The sequence below is a fragment of the Pelmatolapia mariae genome, linkage group LG12, assembly GCF_036321145.2.
Source record: "Pelmatolapia mariae isolate MD_Pm_ZW linkage group LG12, Pm_UMD_F_2, whole genome shotgun sequence".
Lineage (NCBI taxonomy): Eukaryota > Metazoa > Chordata > Actinopteri > Cichliformes > Cichlidae > Pelmatolapia > Pelmatolapia mariae.
The window spans coordinates 5,728,124-5,751,314 of NC_086237.1; the positions used below are offsets into that span (position 1 = coordinate 5,728,124).

Here is a 23,191-nt window from a genome sequence, read left to right on the forward strand (position 1 = left end):
GCTCAAGGGTTCCAGGTTTAGAGACGTTCACCTGTATTAACACACTAAAGCATATAATTAGTATCATATTCATTGTTTATCTTAAAACCTCCCTTTTGCTTCATCTGCCCACAGTTAACTCTCTCTCTCGACTCTGGGTGCACACTTGTCACCGTGAGCTTCCCTTTTATGGGCATGCATTTCCTGTCCCAGACACACACACGGTTTCCTGTTTCTACAGCTTCTGCAGAGACTTCTTTTTAATTTCACAGTCTACAAATAATCAGTAATTCTACTAAATCTTTATTTAAAAGCAATATGCCTTCATTTCACTCACACACATTTTAATAGCGCTCTTTCACACATCAGGACAACTAACACTTCTCCACACACATCACCATTCTTTAGGTCAGTTTTGTAGCATCAGTCACACAATCCTTTCTTGAGTGGGTGTACTAAGTGCATATACTTATGTGTTTTCAATCAGCGTCAGTGGGATTTAGATTTCTATCCTGCCTACAGTATAATTCCAGGGCCCGAAATATAACAATACTACTACATGCAAAATCTAATAATGCTTCTTCTTATCGCCTTATTACTTAAGTTACTAAAAAGCCGTAATGAGCATCTGAAAGCACAGCTTGACAACGACAGGTGACGTTGGCAACTTCGCCTGTCCATTTATAATCCACCACACACGAACCGTAATCAAACATGTGTACGTACTGAAATCAATACCAAACTTTATGCACAAACACCATGGCAGTTTAAGGCGTCAGTAAAACCTGAGTCCTATCAATTTCAACTAATATTAATTATTTCAAAAATGCGCAAAGCAATAACCATAATTCTACAGTACCTTTATCAAGTATTGAGCATCATAATTAACAACAAAAATATAAATATAGTAAACATAAACGCATTTCTTCCCTTAATTCACAGACGTAAGTCCTTCTGAACCCAGTCCCTGCAGTCAGTCATTAGCCACTCATTAGTAAACAGGAAATGTCACTCTAAATAAGTCACAGGCACCTCATTTACATAGACACAGACACACTCTCAAAATAACCAGCTTGCTGCAGTGCCCGTGGCAGACACACCATATATACAAAAATACAAAGTATAACAACAAATTATAACACAGAGACGTCTCATAAAATAGACAAATATGTACAAGGCCTGAAAGCCAACAACCTACCAAATTTAGAAAAAATTTAACCTTAACGGTCCAACCGATAAACTCCCTGAGTTTTTTGTAATCAATTATAACCAGTCTCGGCCCCGGGCCGTGGTCAAATATCTAAGACCCTAACACAATTTAAAAGTGCCAACCAACTAAACCCCTGTCGAAAAGCTCTGGTAGGCTTCCCCGAAGTTGTAATTGAAACGTTACACGCCCGAAACCCGGTTTCTACTGACCAAAAAAGTGCAAAACACCGTCCCGGACGGTAAACTGACCCAGTCAGTGGCTATTTTGGAGCGTCGTCGTTTCCACACTTGCCAAGTGAACTATCCCTCTCCGAGGAAAATGCCGAGCGTCCCCGACAAATTGGAAGCGTCACCTTCCGACAAATGCACTTCTTAGAACATCCCACAGTTCCGTTCTACATAAATTTAATTATGTTTTTAAAGACATCCTATGAAACCACCAAACCGACTTTATTGATGTCCAAGCCCAGCTTTATATTCAATTATGACTGTATTACCATACACAGTTTCCAAATTACCTATAATCCTAAATTCAGTAGTCCAACTACTTTAACTTGTCCTTTACCTATTTCCGTTACTTTTACCTATTCCTATTTAGTAGTCCAACTACTTTAAATTCTCTTTCCTTAGCAGTCCAACTGCATTTCCTTTAATCAGTACTGTCACTTAACCTTACATTATCATTACTTCAACTTCAATTCTCATGAGATTTTCACCAAAATCAAAACAGACCTTTACCAGTAATTTTCAGTGAGTAGACTTTCAATTTTGTCAGAACCAATTCAGCACTGTTTGGAAATAATTCAACAGGTAGTGCCTTACCTTTAGATAAGCCGGCTTATGTCCACTCACTTCGACCACTGACTCGTGTCTGCCTGTTTGAGCACCTCAGACCCTCTCAGTCTCAACCTCCAACTTTCTCCCCCTCAACCCTCGGCCAATGCACCAAATGTTACGGGTTCGAAATTGAGGACGAGAGTAAAACAATGATAGTCCAGAAGAGGTCGGTCAAACAATTGATTTTAATGAATGCACGCAGCGTGGAGAGGTGCAAACTGCAAAACATCAGTTGTACATCTCTACCCAAAATACACTCTAGATTGCTTTTATAACATCAGGGTATTATGACGCCCCCTCATGCGTTTACAGTCACATAATTTGCATGTACAGAACATTCATGTATTTTAAGAGATAACTGCAAACACAGAAGTTCCTCTGGCATCCATCCAAATATGGTGATGATCTCAGGCCTTTGAGGTCCCCATGGACTTGTCCCCCTTGTGTCACCTGTAACTATAAGCTTTTAAGATGATAGATTTAACTCAACGATTTAAAGTGGTTATAACTGCACCTGTAATAAACATGTTAATATTTGATTATGATAACCCCTGTAATACAAATTATAACATAATGCCACCAGCTTCAATAAATGCTTTGATGAAATGATAATTAATGTAATGATAAGGATGCTGGTTATATACAGTTCAGCAGTGACCTAATTTCTTTAAATATTACACTTTATAAAGTGCTTGGATTACTTAAAAGAAACAAAGAAGGTAAGAAAACAAAAAACAACAAACAGATGGTGTCAGTAACAGCGGTCTCTCTGCTGTGACACCAGCGATGCTTTTGTTTTGCCAACATTGAGAGATAGATTATTGTCCTTGCACCAAAGTGCCAGCTGTTGCACCTCCTCTCTGTAAGCAGCAGCATCATCGTCCCCTATGAGTCCCAGCACTCTGGTGTCATCTGCAAACTTGATAATGTAGTTTTTGTTGGAGCTGGAGGTGCATTTGTGGGTCAGCAGCGTGAAGAGTAGCGGTCTCAGCACACGTGCCTGCAGGGTGGGAGGGGGCTGTGCTCAGTGTGATGGTGTTGGATTCCAACCTGTGCTCTCTGGGGTCTATCAGTGAGAAGGTCCAGGATCCAGTTGCAGTGGATGTGTCGAGTCCGAGCAGGTCAGGCTTGCTGATCAGCTGTTGGTGAATGATGGTGTTGAATGCTGAGCTGAAATCAGTGAACAGCATTCTTACGTGGGCGTTACGTTGATCCAGGTGTGACAGGGCCAGGTGGAGTGCCAGTGAGATCGCATCGTCCGTTGATTTGCTTTGACTGGCATGCAAACTGTAGCTGGTTCTTGATGTAAGTCAGGACTAGTCGCTCGAAGCGCTTCATGATGATTGGAGTAAGTGTTAGTGGGCGGCAGCCTTTGAGCTCCGAGGCTGCAGCTGTCTGTGACACAACAGCTCGGCTCAGGGCAGCGGTTCTTAAAGAGATCTGACAGGTGGGGTGCAAGTTACCTGTCAGAAAAGTTATGCGGAACTAATGTTTAACACCGGAATCACTTTTACGGCGGAACAAAGGAATTCACGGCAGTTACGTTAATAATATGTGCATCTGCTGAAAGGCTGCAGCCGTGTGTGGAAGTCGACAGCCGCAATAAAGAAGTGTACTGAAAAGTGTGAACATGTGGTCGGGTCTGCCGTGCATCGTTTACAGTGTGGCTGAAACCCAGGACTGGCTTTTCAGCTAAAGCCTACCTACACACATCAACAACAACAGGACTCAGCTCATTCTGGTTTAGGTCAGCGAGGCGTGATGGGGATGCCGCTCAGGTGTGCCCGCCTCCCCCGCAGACGCGACGCAGATCACGCCCTGCCGCAGCTCTGCAGTCAAAAACAGGCTCACTGCAGCCACTAACAGTGAGTAGTATTAAACTCTCACTAAATTATATATTTTCCATCTCTGCTCACAAGTTTCTGGATCTTTTGTTTTTATAAGACTAAGACTGAACTTTATTTTTCCATGTTTGGCGATGTTCACATTCCGTTTAACTTGTTGCTTTTTGAAGAAGTGCTGCAGACGAACGAAGCAGTCGAGTGACAAAAGTTACAAATAGTTGCTTGAAATGAAAGTTGTTTGTTTAAAACAAAAATTACTGAAAGATTCATTGTGAATGAATCCTTCGGGGGAGGAGGGGGGCGGGGATAATATTTCTGCCATGTGAGGAGTGATGTAAAAAGACTGAGAACCACTGGTTCAGGGAGATGTTGAAGACGTCTGCTCGGACATCAGTCAGCACAGGCTGTGAGCACAGTATATTGTCTGGTGCAGCAGCTTGTGGGGTGACTTTAGCGAGACTCCTTCTCACATCGTGGACAGGGACAGCACTCGTTTGTCTGGCGAGGGGTGGTTTTCTGTGCTGGCTCCTTGTTTTGAGTCTCAAACCTGGCGTAGAATGAATTAAGTGCTTCTGGCAGAGAGGTGGGGCCTTGTAATGATGGCTTGGATGTCTTGCCACATTCGCTGAGAATCTCTTGAGCAGGCGAAGTAATCACTGACTTTCTTTGAGTACTCAGGCTTTGTTAGCTTGATGCCCCGGCACAGATCGGGTCTTGTCAGTCTGAGCGCTGCCTCGTCATTGGCCTTGAAGGCACCAACCCGTGTTTTCAGCAGTTCATGAACGCCTGCAGTAAAGCATGGCTTCTGGTTAGCGCATGGTGACATTTCCAATGCATATGTCACTGTCTCAGCATACTCATTTATGTCTATGTGATGGTCTGTGGTCGCCGCTTCTCTGAAGACTCTCAAAACTGTAACTACACTGCACTCTCCAGATTTTATTTTACATTTCTGTTAAAAGACCAAACTTAGCCAAGGTGGACAGAAGTCACAATGGAACTGTAGGTTGGAAATTTTCAATTTCAGTTCAGCTCTTTTTTTTTTTAAATTTAGCAACAACAGCCGAACACTTAATAAACTGGATGAGGCAGCAGATTTTCTAGGTTTGCACAAACTAGTCTGTTAGTGACTGGAATATCAAAAATGGGCAACTGGCAGATTTATGACCTGATGTGTGAAAATGCTCTAACTCTTGATTGAACTGTACAATATACACAAAATATTTTGTTTACAGAGATAATGAACAACGTCATCAAGAAGGCAAGAGAAAAAGGAAAATGGAAGGTAATTGTCATTAACATCATTATTCATATGAAGTTGGATATCTCTGATTAAAATGATTACAAAGATAAACAAAGACATTAATTAAATATCAGATATAGTAGTTTCCTTTGCTATGTGTGATTTTATTATAGGTTTTGGTGGTGGACAAGCTGAGCATGAGGATGGTGTCCTCCTGCTGTAAGATGACAGACATCATGTCAGAGGGAATCACTAGTAAGTACTACCAACCAGCCACACCCAGCTCACTTGACCTGTAGCTGTGCAGTTAGTTTAATCTGTTTTAAATAAATCAAATTTAACTCTAATTTCTAATTAAGGTAAATGTATCCAACAGTGTTTACAGTGTGAAAATATTTCTAAATTTATTTATTTTTATTTATTTTTATTTTTTTTGGTAATTGAAATATTTGAAAAGGATAAGATAAGCTGTGTGGTTCCTCGGTCGTTGATCCAGTGTTTAGAGTTTATTTTCCTCTGTTCTCAGTTTAAAGTTTCTTATTGATTTCCAGTGTTCTTGTAATTATGTTGTGAATTACATGCTGGAGTTCAATGTTCTTAGTTGTGATCTAGTCCCAGAGTTTGAGTTCATGTTTATTTTTCTTTTAGCGTTCTGTTGAATACTGGCTGTTTAGTCTTCCCTACGTATCCCATGCCCGGTGTACGTGTTCACGTTTTGTTGTTTCCTGTCTTACTTTCCAATCCATCAGTCATGTGTCAGTTTTACTTCCCCCTTTGTCTTTAGTTAGATTCTGTTCACCTGTTCATTGTCCTCATGTGTGTATTTAAGACTTCTGTTTTCTTCAGTTCCTTGTTGCATTCTACCAATAGGTGTGTTCCAGCATTGTTTTTTACTTTTGCAAGTTCCAATAAAAAAAAGCTGTCTTTTATGAGTTCACCATTTTGAATAAAAATGTCAGATTAAAGACAGGCTTTGGTATCCGTTCCCACCAGAACATTGCTGACTAAATAGTACTTTGACTGTGAGAAACATGGCACCAGGTAGTGATGGTGTGATGAAATCCCTTGAATGTGTCGACTTTTTCCAGCCAATTGCTTTGCCAAAAGGCAGATCACACGAAGCTCCGTCCAATAGCTCATTTGGAAGCACTGCTGTGATGATGCATGTGGGCTACATACCAAACGTAATGATTAGGGATGTTACTGGCCATTAATTTCTTAGTTGACTAACAACTAGTCTAAAATTAAGAAAAACTCAGATATTAAGTTAAATTTAAGAACCATCCATTTAATGGAAAACGTCAAAAACTAATATCAGAGGTGTTTTGGAGAAAGCTAATTTCCACCACTTGTATCCGCGATTTCACTCTAATAGTGTTAACAATAAGATTAGACTAAAGAGCGTCTGGACTTCTTTAAGTTTCTTGAAGACGTTTCATCCGAGAAGCTTCGTCAGTTCTAATGTCCAGTGGTGGAGAGTCCCAGATTTAAGTCCTAGGGGAGTGTCCCCAAGAGGGGATCCTCTACCTAATCACACGTGTCAGCAGTGTTGGGCAAGTTACTTTGAAAAAGTAATTAATTATAGTCACTAGTTACTTCTTCAAAAATAGTAACTGAGTTAGTAACTGAGTTACAAGATTCTAAAAGTAATTAATTACTTGAAAAGTAACTATTGCGTTACTTAAAAAAAAACATTTAACCCTCTGGGGTTCAGGGTATAATTGGCCATTTTTAACTACTTTTGATGTTTCCTCTACATTTCACCTTTACAAACTATTTCCTTTGCCTTGTTTGGTATCATTCTTTTCAGCACAACCTCACGTGTCTGAATTTACAGTTATGTTTTCATTTTGACATACTGTATTAACACAATTGATCTAAAATCAGACAAAAAACATAAAATCCGAGTAGAAAAAGTTATATTTTTACTGTAGCAACCACAAACATGTTTAATGAATCATATTTCATAACTTTAAATGCAAACATAAATTGTCAATTTTAAAATTATATGCACAAGTTTTGCAAACAACATGACAGCCTGATACCTGCAGGTCTGACAGCAGGTGTATCACTCCTGTTTCTACCTGGAGACAGCAGTCGCCTCATTGTTCTGACACACAACACAAAACTATCCACAACACTACACACTAACTACACAAGACAACACGTCACTCCTAAAACTTCCCCCTCTTCCTAAACAACCAAATGTCATGTTGCCATATCATTTTTTGATTGGTGGACATGGTGCATTTTTCCACCAACATGAAAGGGCAGTTTTTTTGCTCATAAGCAGAGAGTGCTTGCTAGCGCTGTCCTTAGACAGTAAACGTGGCGAAACTATTGAGGAAAAACACGCGTATATGTTGTTTATCATGACTCTGGTTTTACGTGGCCTATCAACATAATTTAAAAGCTGGTATATATCACCTTGATGCTTTGTCTTTAAGTGGTCATGTGATTGGCTTACCACGACTACTTTATTCTTCCTCAGTCAAACAGCAGCACTCATGCGATTGTTTTGCCCCCCTGAGCTCCAGGTGTTGTGCCAAAAAGTGATCGTCGGGCAGAAAGTGATTGCCGTCCGCAGGAGCGCGCAGCTGCTTAAAGCTGTAGCGCCCAGATTACTTACAGCTACTTCCGTGCTACTGATATAAGGTGCAGTAAGCTGAACACAGCTTCAACCATCTGTTTGTTGAAAAATAGTAACGCGACCACACCGCATTTTCTTGTTAGTAACTGTAACGGCGTTGTAACGATAGAATAGTAATTAGTTAGATTACTCGTTACTGAAAAAAGTAACGCTGTTACTTGTAACGCCGTTATTCCCATCACTAACAGCCAAGGTTTTGGGTAAACCCGCTGTGAAATCTAGCCCCACCCTATCATGTGGTTTCCTGAGGTCAGATGGCCCAGGATGTGAGTGGGCGTTAAGGTGTCTGGGAAGGATCTCAAAACTGGATTATTGATGGCAGACAGTTGGTGTATTAAGCCCCGCCCTCTGTTCAAAGATGGTCGCTCACAGTGGACATAAATGGTTTCTTTCACTCCTCTTTCAAACCATCTGTCTTCTCTGTCCAAAATGTGGACATCATCGTCCTGAAAGAGTGACCTTTGACCTTTAGATGCAGATGGACAGCCGAGTCTTGTCCCATCAAGGTGGCTCTTCTATGTTGTGCCATGCCTTTGTGGAGTGGCTGTTTGGTCTCTCCGATGTAGAGATCTGGGCATTCCTTGCTACACTGTACAGCATATATCTTGATGTATGCTCAATCATCCAGGTAAGTAAATCTCCAAAAGCTGATTTTGTTCATCTGGACGTTTTCATTGGGAGAAACGTTTCGTCATCATCCAAGTGACTTCTTCAGTCTCAGCTGACTGCAGGTTTCCCCAACCTAATAATAAATAAACATTTCTCCCACTGAAAACGTCCAGATGAACAGAATCAACTTTTGGAGATGTACAGCATATACTACGTTGCTACGTTTATGTTTAGGAGTCTTGTCTTTGGAATGAACCAGTGTTGAGGTTTCCATTCCCTTCAATATGTACGGCACAGTTCACAAACAGGAAAGTGTTATCTTTGTGTCTTCCCTGGTGAACTTGATGTTTTTATCCACGGCGTTAATGTGCGCAGTGAAGGATTCCACTTCTTGGGTTTTGATTTTGACCCAGGTGTCGTCTACATATCTGTACCAGTGGCTGGGTACTCTCCCTTTAAAAGAGCCAAGAGCCTTCCTCTCCACTTCCTCCATGTAAAGGTTGGCTACAATAGGTGACACGGGGGAGCCCATGGCACAGCCATGTTTTTGTCTGTAGAAACCCTCGTTGTATTTGAAGTATGTTGTGGTAAGGCAGAGGTCTAACAGTGTGCAGATCTGATCGGGTGTGAAGTTGGTCCTGTCTTCCAAGGAGCTGTCTTCTTGTAGGCGTTTTCTGACAGTCTCCACTGCCTCCGTGGTGGGTATGCAAGTGGAGAGAGAGACTACAGCAAAGGACACCATAGTTTCATCTGGATCCAGGGTGGTTTCTGGACCGTGTCGGTGAAGTCGGTGGAGTTTTTGGTGTGATGTGGGGTGTTCCCCACCAGGGGTGCTAGGATGGTAGCAAGGTGTTTAGAAATGTTGTAAGTGGCTGAGTTTATGCTGCTAACAATGGGTCTGAGTGGGACACCTTCTTTGTGGATCTTAGGAAGTCCGTAAATACAGGGTATGGCATCCCCTGTGTACAGACGACGATATGTAGGGCGGTCAATGATTTTGTCCTTTTCAAGTTCTTAAAGGCAAGTAACAACCTTCTTTTTGTAGCTGCTTGTGGGGTCTTGTTTTAAGGCTTCGTAGGTATTGTTGTCACTGAGTAGGGTAGTAATTTTTGTGTGGTAATCTGCTGTGTTTAGAACCACAGTGCACCTTCCTTTGTCAGCTGGTAATATGGTGATGTTGTGGTCTTCTTGTATTGTGAGGTTAGATGGAGGACCTTTAGCACTGGAGAGGGAGGCTGAAACTTTCATCCTGATTTGCTCGGCTTCTGTTTGTGATCATTTATGAATCCGGATTGTGGTTTCTGTGGCTGTGATGAGGTCCACTGTGGGTACTTCAGACCCAGCCACACACTTAGAAGAGCCACCTCGACGGGACAAGCCTCAGCTGTCCATCTGCATCTAAAGGTCAAAGGTCACTCTTTCGAGGATGCCAATGCTCACATTTTGGACAGAGAGGACAGATGGTTTGAAAGAGGAGTGAAAGAAGCCATTTATGTCCACTGTGAACGACCATCTTTGAACAGAGGCGGTGGTTTACGACACCAACTGTCTGCCATGGACCAGAAAACTGTACGATGCAAATTATGCCGGAAACCGGTCCCTATCTCAGATTCAAACATGGCAAACCTCTTCTACCACCTACGCAAGAGTCACGTGAAAGAGTGTGGAGAGAGATTACAGATGAGAAGCAAAAAAGAGCTGTCAGGTTCTCAAAATAAACCTTAGACTTAAACGTTAAAACAGGCTTTTCCCCACAGCACGCCGTGTAATAAATACTCACAAAGAAAATGGCGGCTGTTACAATGTATAGTTGCACGCATCGGTCAAAACATTAGACTCCAGGTACACGACGCAACAGCTAAAAACACTTCACGCAAGTCGAGTTGCCCGAGATTCACAGAATTGACAGAAACATAACATTTTTGTGATTATATATCGTTGTTGGGATGATAAATGTCTTATATTGGGATATGAGATTTTGGTCATACCAAAATCTCAGACTTTAACCAGCCTGATGAACGCGCTGACCTTGCTCTTTATCCACTTCAGTTGTCGAAGATATAACAAAGCGGCGTGAACCTCTGCCCAGCATGGAGGCCATCTACCTGATCACACCCTCAGACGAGGTAAATAAAGCAGTTCCTCTACAGCAGGGGCGTCCAACTCCAGTCCTCGAGAGCTGCTGTCCTGCAGTCTTTAGACGCATCCTTGCTCCGACACACCTGAATCAAATGGGTGGCTTGTTACCAGGCCTTTGTCAAACTTGATAGCATGCTGAAGAGGGAATCCAACCATTTGATTAAGCTGGTTGGAGCAGTGATGCATCTAAAAGCTGCAGGACAGCAGCTCTCGAGGACTGGAGCTGGACACCTCTGCTCTACAGCTTCATTATGTGATTTTCTTCATTGTAAATTGTTTGTCCTCCAAATTAGAAATGACACTTTCCTTTGATTTGAATACTTTACTACAATACATTTAGTTTGATGTTTGCTTTCAGTGATATGTAACTCACTCAACAATGTCGCAATGAATTATTATTCTGTTCATCTTTGCTATTTCAGTCTGTCGAGGGTGTGATTGAGGACTTCAGAGACCCTCGGACTCCGAGGTACAAAGCCGCCCACGTCTTCTTCACTGACAGTGAGTAGACCAAAATCACACCCACAACATACACGATTTAGTTTTATTTATATAATTCCAAGTCATAACACATGTGGTCTCAGGACACTTTATATAACGAGGTTAAGACCATATCAGGATATCCAACACTACTCTCTTTAACTCGAAGCACGTTTACTGTATTTAAAAATCTTCACAGGTGTCTTTGGTTTCTGTATTTTTTCATCTGTCAGTAGTTTTGCAGCTCTTACTGGCTGGATGATGCTGTTTTGTCTTTCTTTTTTCCATTGGGAGATAAATACAACTGAATAAATGTAACTGAAAGCAAAATATCCTAAAATTTTAAGTTTTACAAAATGTAAAATAATTAGCAGCTTTTAATAGTGCAAAAAAGGCTCTTTGAGGAGTCACTATGACTAATAAACACCACTGCTAGTCCAAAATAGTAGATCATACAATACTGAAAACACATTTTAATAAAGTCCAACACGCCACACTGCAGCTGTGCTTTGTAGACAAGTGGGCAAAGTTACAGTCATTTAACTCGTGGCAAATCCACGTGAATATAGTATGCCTACATTTCCTTTTCAAAAAAGGAATTTAATTTGAAAAAAAAACAGGAAAAGAGTCTTTATCCAAACTGCATGCTTTGTCAGAGTGGTTACAGTCAGAGTGAGACGACAACAACAGGGGCCCTGAACACATTCTGGTCCCCAAACAGCTACAGATGCTCCACATATTTTCAATCATGCATGTCACTATCACAGTATTTCACTATGTTAAATGACTTTGGTTGTGCTTTTGGCTTTTTTTCCATTCCTTTGGAGTGTTTTAGGTTTTTGTGCATGTGTAATGTCTGTCCAGCTGAGACAGCAGCATGTTGTTTTTTCTCCCCTGTGAAAGCTGAATGAATAAAACACCTCCACAGCAGTGCAGGCTTTTCTTTCCTTTATCTGCTTCAGTGCTATTTTACAAAGTGAATTACGTTTTTAAAGGCAGACACATTCTCAAACTTTCATGACAGTTTGCACACACAGACACAGGTCTGGTGGAAATGTGTGTGTTTTATTAAACTCAGACATGGTCATTGCAACATGGCTCTATAGCAACACCTAATTAATGAAGTAGGTCTTTAGCATCGTTTGTGCTAGGTGAATGACATTTGTTACACACATGTTACACACTAAATGTGGAACAAATGGAAAAAAAAGTCTATTGGCTCGATGATCCAAAATTGAACTGAATTAAACTGACAATTTTATGGGGCTGATTTGACCATTTCCAGGCATTAGACCGTTCCAAACTCCTCCTCGGGATTTTATTGGAATTATTGTTTGGAACTTAAGAGCTGGTCAGTCTGAACTACTGACCATTTTCATTAAATCTGTCTGTGGTGTCAAGCAAATTTTAATAATTTGCCATGGACCAAACGTGGCTGTGATAGGCCTTTGTGATTGAACACATCCATATGGTAATGTTTCATATTAGTCATAGCACAAGCTAGTGAGAACAGGGAGCAGGCGGGTACCAGTTCCATCTGACTGAACAGAGCCATCTAAAATGTGGTCATGAAAGCCTTAAAAGGTTAAGTGTTTCTTTTTATTGCCACTTTATTAAGGACGTGACCCTGACAGCATGGTGAACTTTGCACAATGTTTACTGTAACTCAAAACACACGAGCCTGCTCCAAATGTCACATGTTTGACAAAAGTCAAGCCCCGAAACCAAAAAGTATTCAAAGTATTCACTCGTCTGAACGTGAGAGACATCTCTTTCCTAATCCATATTAATATGATGGTTTTTTGTCTTTGGCTGTATTTTTTTTAAATAATTTCTATATTTGTATTCCTCTGTTTGACTTTAGTAAGCTGCCCATTATTACTGTAAATATGGACAGAAAAACTACATGTGCTTAATTATACTTTCACCTAAGACTGATTTAATGCGGCTGAGGTTATTTACGATTTTCACTCAAAAAAAAAAAAAAATCACTCCTTTGTTCAAATGTGTATTTTGGACAGAAAAGGAAACAGAATCCAGAACAATAAACACCATGTTGAGCAAAGCAGATAAAATAAATGAAACATTTAATTCTTACTTTGTAAAACCTACAGTTTATCTGAGTAAACCAAAATGTTTGTCTTCAATTGCTTGCAGCAATCCCAGACTCTTTATTTGGACTCTTGACCAAATCCCGCGCTTCTAAAGCAATGAAGGCCTTGACTGAGATCCACATAGCCTTTCTGCCCTATGAGTCTCAGGTAAGACAGAGTTAGACCCTGGCCACCATCAGTCATGATTGATGGGTAACAATATTCTTATTGAGTGTTTTGAGATCTTTGTGTTTGTATAATTTGAATCCAGATGAATGAATAGTCAGTAAAATCTCAGCTGTCTTTCCACGATTTATTGAACTGAACTACAAGTTGACCTTTCATGTTGCAAGAAAGTGAAGAGAAAACAGAGCAACTGATTGTGCTGAAACCATGACCAGATTTAAGAACATCGCATTATTAATGAGTAGAAGGAGATGAATCAGCTTCTCACTATAGCACAAGGTTCACAAGGTACCAGTTTGATTTCAGGATTATATAAGACCACCAGTAACCACCCAGACTCAGGCCTGCATTAAACTGGGAACTGCTGTAACACTGAAACACTGTGCACATGGGAGGTGTTGGGGATATATCCTGTAGTTTTGCCTCTGTATATCACTATACAATATTAAATATTAAATCAAATAGTCAGCCCAGTTATTGTCCAGTTATTTCTGAGTCTGTGAAAACTGGGCACTATGTAAAGAAATGGCTTTAATTACTTAATGCTGAAATTCAGTTCAATTAAAGCTGAACCCCTGCACTTCAATCGAGTATTGCTGAGTCTAAAATCCAGTGTTGTGGTGCAGATGGGAAACTATACAACTGTGTGTCGTCTTTGTACTGTTTTCTGTTGTCAGGTCTTCTCCCTGGATAAAGTGGATGCTTTCCAGGACTTCTACAGCCCCTTCAAGGCTGACGTGAAGAATAACATGTTGGAGCGTTGTGCTGAACAGATTGCTACCCTCTGTGCCACGCTGAAAGAGTATCCAGGAGTTCGATACAGAGGGTGAGCTCCTTTTGATTTTTTTAAAGACTGAATTGGCTCTCTATTTAAAAAGTCGTGATCTCTGATCCTGTGGGTCTGCCCCAGTAGGTCTGCAGAGTTTGGATGGAGCCAACGGGGATTCGCCCAGTACTAACTGCTTCTCTCCTCCGGGTGTCTACCCTGTCTCCTCTGATTAAAAATCAGGAGCCCTGATGCTGACTTTGTTCTGATCTTTGTGAGGAAAATGCTTGGAGAGGATGAGCACAACCAGATCTAAAGATTCACTTATCTAGCAGCATTCCTTGGAAATTCAATCCCCCAGGAATACAATAGAAATCCAAAGTCTCTTGAATCTGTAATCTAACACGGCACAAATGAGCAGAGAAAAATAGAGTAAAAACATCAAAACCAATTTGCAGCTTCACAGTTTGTGGTTGATCCCTCTGGTGTGGTCTGTGCTTCAAATTCCAGCTGTGAACTTCTTATTTCCAATCTTCTGACCTGCTTATATTGCAGAAAAGAATGGGAAGAACGACTTATCTCCTCTGCACAACACTTGGCCTTAGTCCCACTGTGACATCCATTCACCGTTGTTGACACATGACCTGATATCCAGCAGCACCTCAGCATCCTCTCTCTGACTTTTCAACAAGCATGATTTGAAACAAAGTTTAAAATCTAAACTTTAATATCACTTCATTTCATTTTCTGTCTTTGTATGATGCACTTTACAAGATTTCTGTGTGTGTGTGTGTGTGTGTGTGTCAGTCATAATATGCTCAATACAGTTTCTTTTCTCACTCACTCCCTGATCCCATCCCCCCCCCCCCCCCCCCCCCACACACACACACACACGTTTAAGTCTAGATCATGTCTACGCACACACTCATTTCTATTCTAACACATTAATCACACTTGTACTTTGATTACATCTCTGATCAAGAATGAAGATGTTTCATTATTAGCAAAAGCACATTTAGCCTCTGTTTTCATCACTTTTAACATAACAGGCTGGATGTTAAGGCCTTTTACTCTCTCTCAGACATGATCGGAGGTGAACCATCGGACTTCAGTCTCTGCCTCTGCTTTCTTGACAGGGTGGTGTGTACATTTTTCTCAAAGCAGACTCTACCAGCAGACAAAGAGGCCTGAGGGCTTTGCGTTGTTCTGAGGTTTAGCAGTTTAGCAGAAGAGCACTGACACTGTACTCTTCTGGACATAGGTCTAATTTTGTTCCTGGAAAATGCTGGAGCTACTCTTCCCGTTTGGATGTATGCAGCACAAATGTTCTTGTAGTCCACTTGGTTGATCCAAGTGCTGACTCAGCTTGCATCGTCCCGTCCTGCTATCATGTACCAGGCTGTCTGCAGGACGCCTGCAGCCTGCAGGTTGGGTCTTGGTGCCTGTGATAGACTCCTGTCTCTATCTGGATCTGGCACTGTTCTTGTGCTGCCTTGATCAGAGCTTCTGTGTTGTCCTTTAGGCTGGCATCTTTCCATTGCTTGTAAAGCCATGTGATGCTGGAATTTTGGGGGGAACCCTCCATGCATTGTGGAGAAAGTGACATCAATATCCTCCTGTTGTCAGCCTATTATTTCAGTTGAGTATCTGCTGACTGGGATATGTGTTGATATTCCTATCAAGGATATCCTTATTCCATCCCACTGAGCTGTCTTACCTTCTGGAGGAATCACACTGTGGGTAAAGTTTTTGAGATGCCCAGCCCACTCCTCTATCTTGCTTTCTAACAGCTTCCCCCCTTGAATTTGGATGACCGTCTTCTTGCCAACACTTATCCGCTGTTTTATTAGAATCTGATTTCTGGATGATTTCTCTTATTCCTAAATAAGCCAACTGTTTTCTTCCTGGCTGTCGCTTCCATGCTGTTTGATTTTTAAAATGTGCATGAACCAACACCTGGATAAATGAATACCTGTGTGTGTTTTGGATTAGGGACTACAAAGACTGTGCAGTTCTGGCTCAGATGCTTCAGGAGAAGTTGGATGGCTACAAAGCTGATGACCCCACCTTGGGAGAGGTAATGAAGTGAAGTGACTAGATAATGAATGGAAGAACCAGATTAAAATAAATATGTGGACATTTCTGAAACAAGAGAAAAACAGAGGAAATTACACACAATGGAATTTCTAATAAATCGTACCCAGCTATAATCTGCCATAACATCCAGGTTGCTTTTATTGACCGTTAGTTCTTTTAGCAAGCTGCATTAAAAACTGTACAGGTATTACATGTGTTAATTAGAGTTAAGTAAGAAAAGAATAAACTCAAATAGTAAATAGATTTTCACTCAGCTGTAGTTTTAGTTTTCTGTGTTGGGGGAGATCAGCTGGACTGCTCCCATGACTCAAGCATCTACTACATCGCTGTTGAGTGGGTAACCATCCACAGAGGATGAAACAGACATTATGGTCTGTGTGTGGGCTCCATTGTTCTTGGGGCGATAACTAAGCTGCTTCAGAGGTTCTTCCAAAGGTTAAACTGATTGCTGTTGGAAAAAAGACGTGTGTTACATGTTAAAGCAGTGTTTTGTATATGCTCTGGTGCCTCCAGGGTCCCGACAAGTCTCGTACCCAGCTGCTCATTCTGGACCGAGGCTTTGACCCCGTGTCACCTCTCCTGCACGAGCTCACACTGCAAGCCATGGCCTACGACTTACTGGGTATCGAGAATGATGTTTACAGGTAGAGATGCTACTAAAGGAGGTCTGACACATGTATTTTTTAATGTTATGACTGAAAGTTTGGGTCACACATATAGAAATAATAGCGATAATGTGAAAATCAAGCAGTCTGTTAACACGTGTCTGTTAGGTTTGAGACCAGCGGGATGGGAGAAACCAGGATGAAGGAGGTAGTGCTGGACGAGGACGACGATCTGTGGCTGAGTCTGAGACATAAACACATTGCTGAGGTGTCAACGTAAGTGGCTTTCACCTCCTGCTCACAAATGCAGTCAAACAAAGGACTAGTCCCTGCTGTCACTAAAGTGCTTCCTCAGGATACTGAGAACTTTTTTTTTACTTCCCTTGTCCTCTTTGTGTCTCACTACGCACAGAGCTGTGACTCGTTCACTCAAGGAATTCTCTGCCAGCAAAAAGATGAACACTGGAGAAAAGGTAAAGGACACGGCGTGTCTCTGTGTTCAGCTTTCTGGATCCTCTGTTTGTCCTTCACATAGTTACAGTGAAAAGAACATGACCATACATTTGTTCACTCATCTCAGTCACTTCCTACCACCAATCACTAAATTCTCAAAGATTGTCAGACAGTTCATATGTTGAGTTATCTAGCTAGTCAACAAAAGTCAGCATTATTAATTTGACTAAAAACCTTTCGTTCACACTAGTGAGTCTCTTGTCTTTGTAGATGAAAAGTATTTGTTCTGTGTGTAGTCTCTGTAAGAAGCACGGCACACTAGGAAGCCACTGTTAATGTGCACAAAGTCTTCATTTTTTATCCATATTTGGAAACTTTTGTTCTTTGAAATCAGCATTAAAGCCACTTTTGGTTTACTCTGCCTCCTCTCAGTCCTGCAACTCCTGCCTGCCCCACAGCCGCTTCAAATAGAATTTTCAGTTACTGGAAAAATATTCACAAACATATAAATCGATGTGTACGCAATAAACTGAGCTGTAAACTTGTACCTTACTTACAACTATTACTCTACTAAGGAGTATTAGGGCCACATTCCGAAAAATGTTATTGTTTATTTTGCAAATAAACTCAAAATTTTGTTGATCAAACTTGAAATAATATTTCTATTAAGTCAATGTGGAGATAAAAAGAGTTGTTATTGCAATTCAGCTCCAGTGGCTGCCTTGTGTAAATTAGTTGGTGAAATTGTACTTCTACTACTACTAAACACAAGTGTGGTGTAAAGGTTAGGGTTGTGTGGTATAAGGATGTTGCAGAAACATGCATTCAATCAGAAGGCATACAGTGGGTGTAGTCATGGCGATGGCTAAGATGCATGTTACATCAAACGACACAATAAGACAGGTGATCGAGCTGTCTCACTGACCCAACAACACGAGGCATTTGCAGAGTGTGTAGCTGCAGTGGGAGTTGACTTAAAATGACAAGTTCAACTTTATCCTCAAAATACTGTTTCAACATTACTCTCAAAATGAACAATGCACTTCTTTCCTAATCTATTGTGGATTTACACCTGCTTGATTGCAACCTCTCAAGTGACAAATTCATGAATTTGTGAGCTTTGGCTTTTGCAAGACTTCTTGTGCAGATACCTGAAACCACTCATTCCCCATTAGGTTGAGTAGCAAAAATGAGGGTGAACAAGCATTTTGGCTATCAGTAATAATGTTAGCTAACTAGCTCTCTAGCATAAATAACACTGATCAGCATGGTGCTGTGACATTAGTGTCACATCAAGGTGTGTTCTCATGCAGTTTGGCTCATTGTTAGCAGCAAAAGAGGACAGTCAGCTGAGCCCTCGCTCTCAACCACAGGACTCAGGGACATCAGGACATTCCACTTTAAGTGACGCAAAACTAGTCTTCCTCAGTACGTTCTTGCGTCATGCACCCATGGTGCCAGTGCGCTATTCCACCCGGCATGTAGGCTATATCAAAAAAGAAAACAAAAATGATATTGACCCACAAGCTCTTCTGCACTGTGTCCCAGATCACCAGTCCAGCCCTGTTGTTACCAACAGCCAAAATGATTGTTCACTCTCAGTTGTGCTTATGTAGCAAGGAATGAGGGATTTCCAGTGTCTGCATTGATTCCAGTAAGAATAATGGCAGGGACTAGAAAGAGACTGTATGTTTCTCCCATATTAGCTCCACTTCAGATCCTTTTCATCACATAAACCTACCACACCCCACCTTATAGCACTGTGTCACCTTCACATGATGCACTGGTGGCCTCCCCTCCCATGGCCTGGTTCTGGTGGAGGTTTTTCCTCACTGTTGCCCAAATGCTTGCTTAGAGGGGGTTATGTGATTGTTGCGGTTTTCTCTGTTTGCTTTGCATTATTGTGGGCTCTTTATCTTACAGTATAAATCACCTTGAGGTGCTTGATTTGGTCCTATAAAAATACAATTGAATAGCCTGTCTTGCCTGTAGTGGGATATTGCCTGTTTTGGCTGATACTTCTATACAAATGTTTGGTGTTTCAATCACTGGCTGCCTTAAAAAATGTTTTTTCTCTTTTTAAATATACAGAATTCTACAGACGACTCCTTTAACCCTCTCAAGGCAGGCGTTGCCGATTTGCAACAGTTAAAAACTAACAACCTGATTACCCCACATACATATTTTATGAGTTTTTTTTACTCAGAAGTACCACTGCAGGACTTCGTTGTGCATTAGCAACAAAAACTTAATTTGAGCCTGAGAGGGTTAAACATCTGCTCAGCCTACAGGACATACTCACAAAACCTCAAAAACTCATCAAATTGAAGTTCTTCAAAATTATTCTATTAATATAACATTACAATAAATATGATGAAATTATATATTAATATTACAATCAATTAAATATTGATATTTGGGATATGAAAGGCTTTGTACTCCTTTATGGAAGACATTTAAATGAAGGTGCACATAATAAGTAATATAAGTGAATAAAAACATGATTCTGATCCTTATGAGGGTAAAAAGCAGCTAAATGTATTCAAAACATTGTTCAGTCAGTGGAGAATAAAATACTAAAATTAGTTGGTTTATTGTTTTAGTTGTGTAGCATCATTTGTAGCTGATGTTGTTGTTGAAAGAATCTTTCATACCAAATGACCCAATGAATGAAGACATTTTATTCACTGCAGGTGTCTCATTGTCTTTCAGACCACCATGAAGGAACTCTCGCAGATGCTGAAGAAAATGCCTCAGTATCAGAAAGAGCTCAGCAAGGTAGGAGCTAAAGTCACAGCAGACAGCGACAACAGCGTTCATGGAATACTAAATCTGCATATATGTTTACCTCATTATTCAAAATTGTGGTCACAGTTAATATGAAATCATGATGTTGTAGAATTATACTGCAGACATGACAGAAACCAAAAGAAAACATAGTAGCAGCTTCTTCTGCTACTATGAAGTACATACAAAGAGCTGCTTGTCCCTCAGCATAAGCATTTTTATTCTCAGTCCATATGAGAATATTTTGTTTAATATGTTGGATTTGTTTATAGCTGTGAACTATATTGATGTAGAGATGTGTGGATAATCCACAACACATTTGGTTCTGACACTTCATGACAAACAGTTAGCACGAGGAAACAAGCTCATTTAGAAGTGTTATGTAGAAAATATTAAGATTATTATTAAAAAATAATAAAGTTTAGATCTGATGGTGGTCACTTTGTCAACCTGACTGGCAGCGTCTCTCTCTCTCTCTCCCTGCTCAGTATTCAACCCACCTGCACCTGGCTGAGGACTGTATGAACCGCTACCAGGGCACCGTGGACAAACTTTGCCGTGTGGAACAGGTAAATCATCAAAACGTAAACTTTTCTGTTGGATCTGTCAACACTGAGGGAACAGACCTCAGGGTTGTGTTTCAGTGTAAGTGACCGCTGGGAGCATTTAGAGTGCTATGACAAAATATTTGTCCCCTTCCTCATTTCTTTGCATATTTCTCACAATTAAATGTATTACATCATCAAACAAATTCTAATGTTAGCCAAAGCACAATACAAGCAGCACTGCATGGTTGCAAAAAAAAGAACTAAAAAGAAAGTGTGGTTTGTCGCTATTATTGGACATGAGGGTTGAAAAAAAAAAGGGTTTTCAGCTTTAACAGCTCTGTGATACTCGAGTAGGCTTTCTTCTGAAACTTTGAGGCGATCTTTCGCCCATCGTCTCTCTGGGCATTGGCAAGTAAGCCAGGAGTTTAAACCAGATATTCTCCACTTAACCATCCAAGGTGTACTCTCAGTGGCAGGGGAACAATATGAGAACAAAACAGCCCCGCAAGGCTGGAGTAATATGGGAGAAGTATGCAATACATCTTTATTAATCCTGGGAAATCAGTATCAGTTAAAGTTATGAATGACTGAGGTAAAAACATTATGACAAGATCAGAACTAATAAATAGGCTGATATTTAACACAAATGACTCTCATTCATTTATTCTCCACGAATTGAAATCCACTTCTTTTTACGCAAAATCACAATCACTTGGTGTAAAAAAGGAAAAGAGAAAAACAAATGAAATGGAACAAATTAAAAAAGAGGATTTCTGCATTTCCTAAAGCTGCACAACGTTAAGCAAAATTAATGTTCAGTGTGAAGGTTATCACACTCTCCAACATTTGCATGCTGTTCAATGCAAATACACCAAAACAGCACAAACATGTTCTCTGAAGGTTGTTCCAGCTGCCATGTTGTACCTTGTCCCATCCAGTACTGGGTAGTGATGTGCGAATCATGAACGAATCGTTCAATACTCGAGATTCACTTTACTGACTCGTGAATCATGAGTTTGCTGTTAGCAAACTAATTTCATTAGTACAAATATATCTAGCTTATAATTAAAATTGTGGGAAAAAAACAACAGCCAGTTTCTTAACAGAAACATTTCTGCTCTGAACTGGAAGAAAAAACCCTGAGTAGAAGCTCACATCAAGACAATAGCTCCTCAGTTCACAGTAGCATCGCTCTGCTAACATGCTAACAGCACATTTGAGTTACTCACCCCCTCCCTCCTGTGCTGAATCGTAGCATGAACGAATCACTCACTCACCCCCTCCCTCCTGGCTCGAAGCTTCTTCTTCTTCTTCTTCTTGGTTGGCAACCAATGTTAAGGAGCATTACCGCCCCCTGGCACACAGCTCAGTGGACATTTAGATGAGAAAATAGGAAAATACTTATAAAATAAAATAAAATAAAATAAATCCCTTTAGAAATCTTAATTTTTTTGCTCTTTTTTGCTCTATAAAAATAGTTGTTTTTCTTTTTCACTCATCTTAACAGTAGGATTTACATGAAAAGAGAAACAAATTAAGTTTGAGTGAAAATGTACATTTTTTGCACTCTCTGGTCGACTGACTCAGTGACTCAAAAAACCAGATTCACTTTGGTGAGTGAGTCATTCAAACTCGATTCAGTAAAAAGAATCGAATTTACCATCACTAGTACTGGACACCTCTTCGTGTTTTTGGACACTCCCTCTGCTAATGTCCTCTTTCTCCGCATGTATTACTGTTAGTATACATGCTCTGTAGAACAGGTGGGCCCTTGATCTCTTCTGGGTCAGTATATCTCGCCATGATATTTGCCGTCGATGCACATTGCGCTGGTTTGGAGGCGTTCCCCCACATTGCTGGAGCAGGTGGGTTTGGCTGCTGTTGCTTCTGCTACTGCTTGCTGTATCTCAGCCTCCAGATCCATAGATCTTACCAATATTTGTCCAGACCTCACCTTGGTCTTGGTGGTTTCTCTGTTCTTCTCTGCTACCTGATGTTTCAGCATTTCTTCTGTCAATTTTTCCATTTTCTTACAATATTGATCCAGTCTTTGACACATTTTCACTTTTTGGATCGCCTCGTCTTCCAACTGTTGTTCCAGTTGGTCAATTTCTCTCTGTTTAACTGCTAAATGCTCCTGGACTTGCTTCAATGTAGTTTCTTTCTGTCTTTTCTCTTTGGTTGAGGTGAGTTCATTAATCAGCAGGGATGCAGAAGCAGAACCATAGGTTGGCCTCTGCAGCAGCTGGTCCAGTTTCATTAACACTCTGGCTTTGTGTTATCTTTTCTGCTCCATCAACACATTTTTTTTTAGGTATTTACAAATTACTAACTATGTTGTCAGAGTATAAAAGACTTATATGTCTTCCAGAAGACACCGGATGTTACACACTTCTGTTGGGCCGCCAAACTAAAAAAACTTGGTTACTATTTTGTTATTCTCTGAGACTAACTCTGATAAATAATCTATTAAGATATCCTGGTCGGGGTCTGGGCTGTTGGGCTTCCCTGCTGCTGCAGGACCGGGGGCGGTCTGCTCATCTCCACCCCAGAGTACAGGGAAACATCTCCTGGGTCTGGCACAGATTGCCCCTCTGGGGGTGATGGTTCCTGGATCTGGGAGTATAGAGTATGTTTGGAGGAGTGTGAGTGTGTGTACAGTGTTC

General features: G+C 40.8%; 1 protein-coding gene across 1 annotated transcript in view; it reads left to right on the top strand.

Annotated features, from left to right (window-relative positions):
- The window catches only part of stxbp1b (syntaxin binding protein 1b), a 47,317-nt gene that overhangs the window by 14,024 nt on the left and 10,102 nt on the right, over positions 1-23,191 (top strand). Inside the window, exons 2-13 of the mRNA XM_063490623.1 lie at positions 5,105-5,154; positions 5,286-5,367; positions 10,421-10,497; positions 10,933-11,011; positions 13,148-13,251; positions 13,947-14,095; positions 16,028-16,112; positions 16,646-16,776; positions 16,906-17,013; positions 17,150-17,210; positions 19,903-19,968; positions 20,466-20,546. Of these exons, the coding sequence (XP_063346693.1) occupies positions 5,105-5,154; positions 5,286-5,367; positions 10,421-10,497; positions 10,933-11,011; positions 13,148-13,251; positions 13,947-14,095; positions 16,028-16,112; positions 16,646-16,776; positions 16,906-17,013; positions 17,150-17,210; positions 19,903-19,968; positions 20,466-20,546 (1,073 nt within the window). The remainder of the gene's footprint in view (positions 1-5,104; positions 5,155-5,285; positions 5,368-10,420; positions 10,498-10,932; positions 11,012-13,147; positions 13,252-13,946; positions 14,096-16,027; positions 16,113-16,645; positions 16,777-16,905; positions 17,014-17,149; positions 17,211-19,902; positions 19,969-20,465; positions 20,547-23,191) is intronic.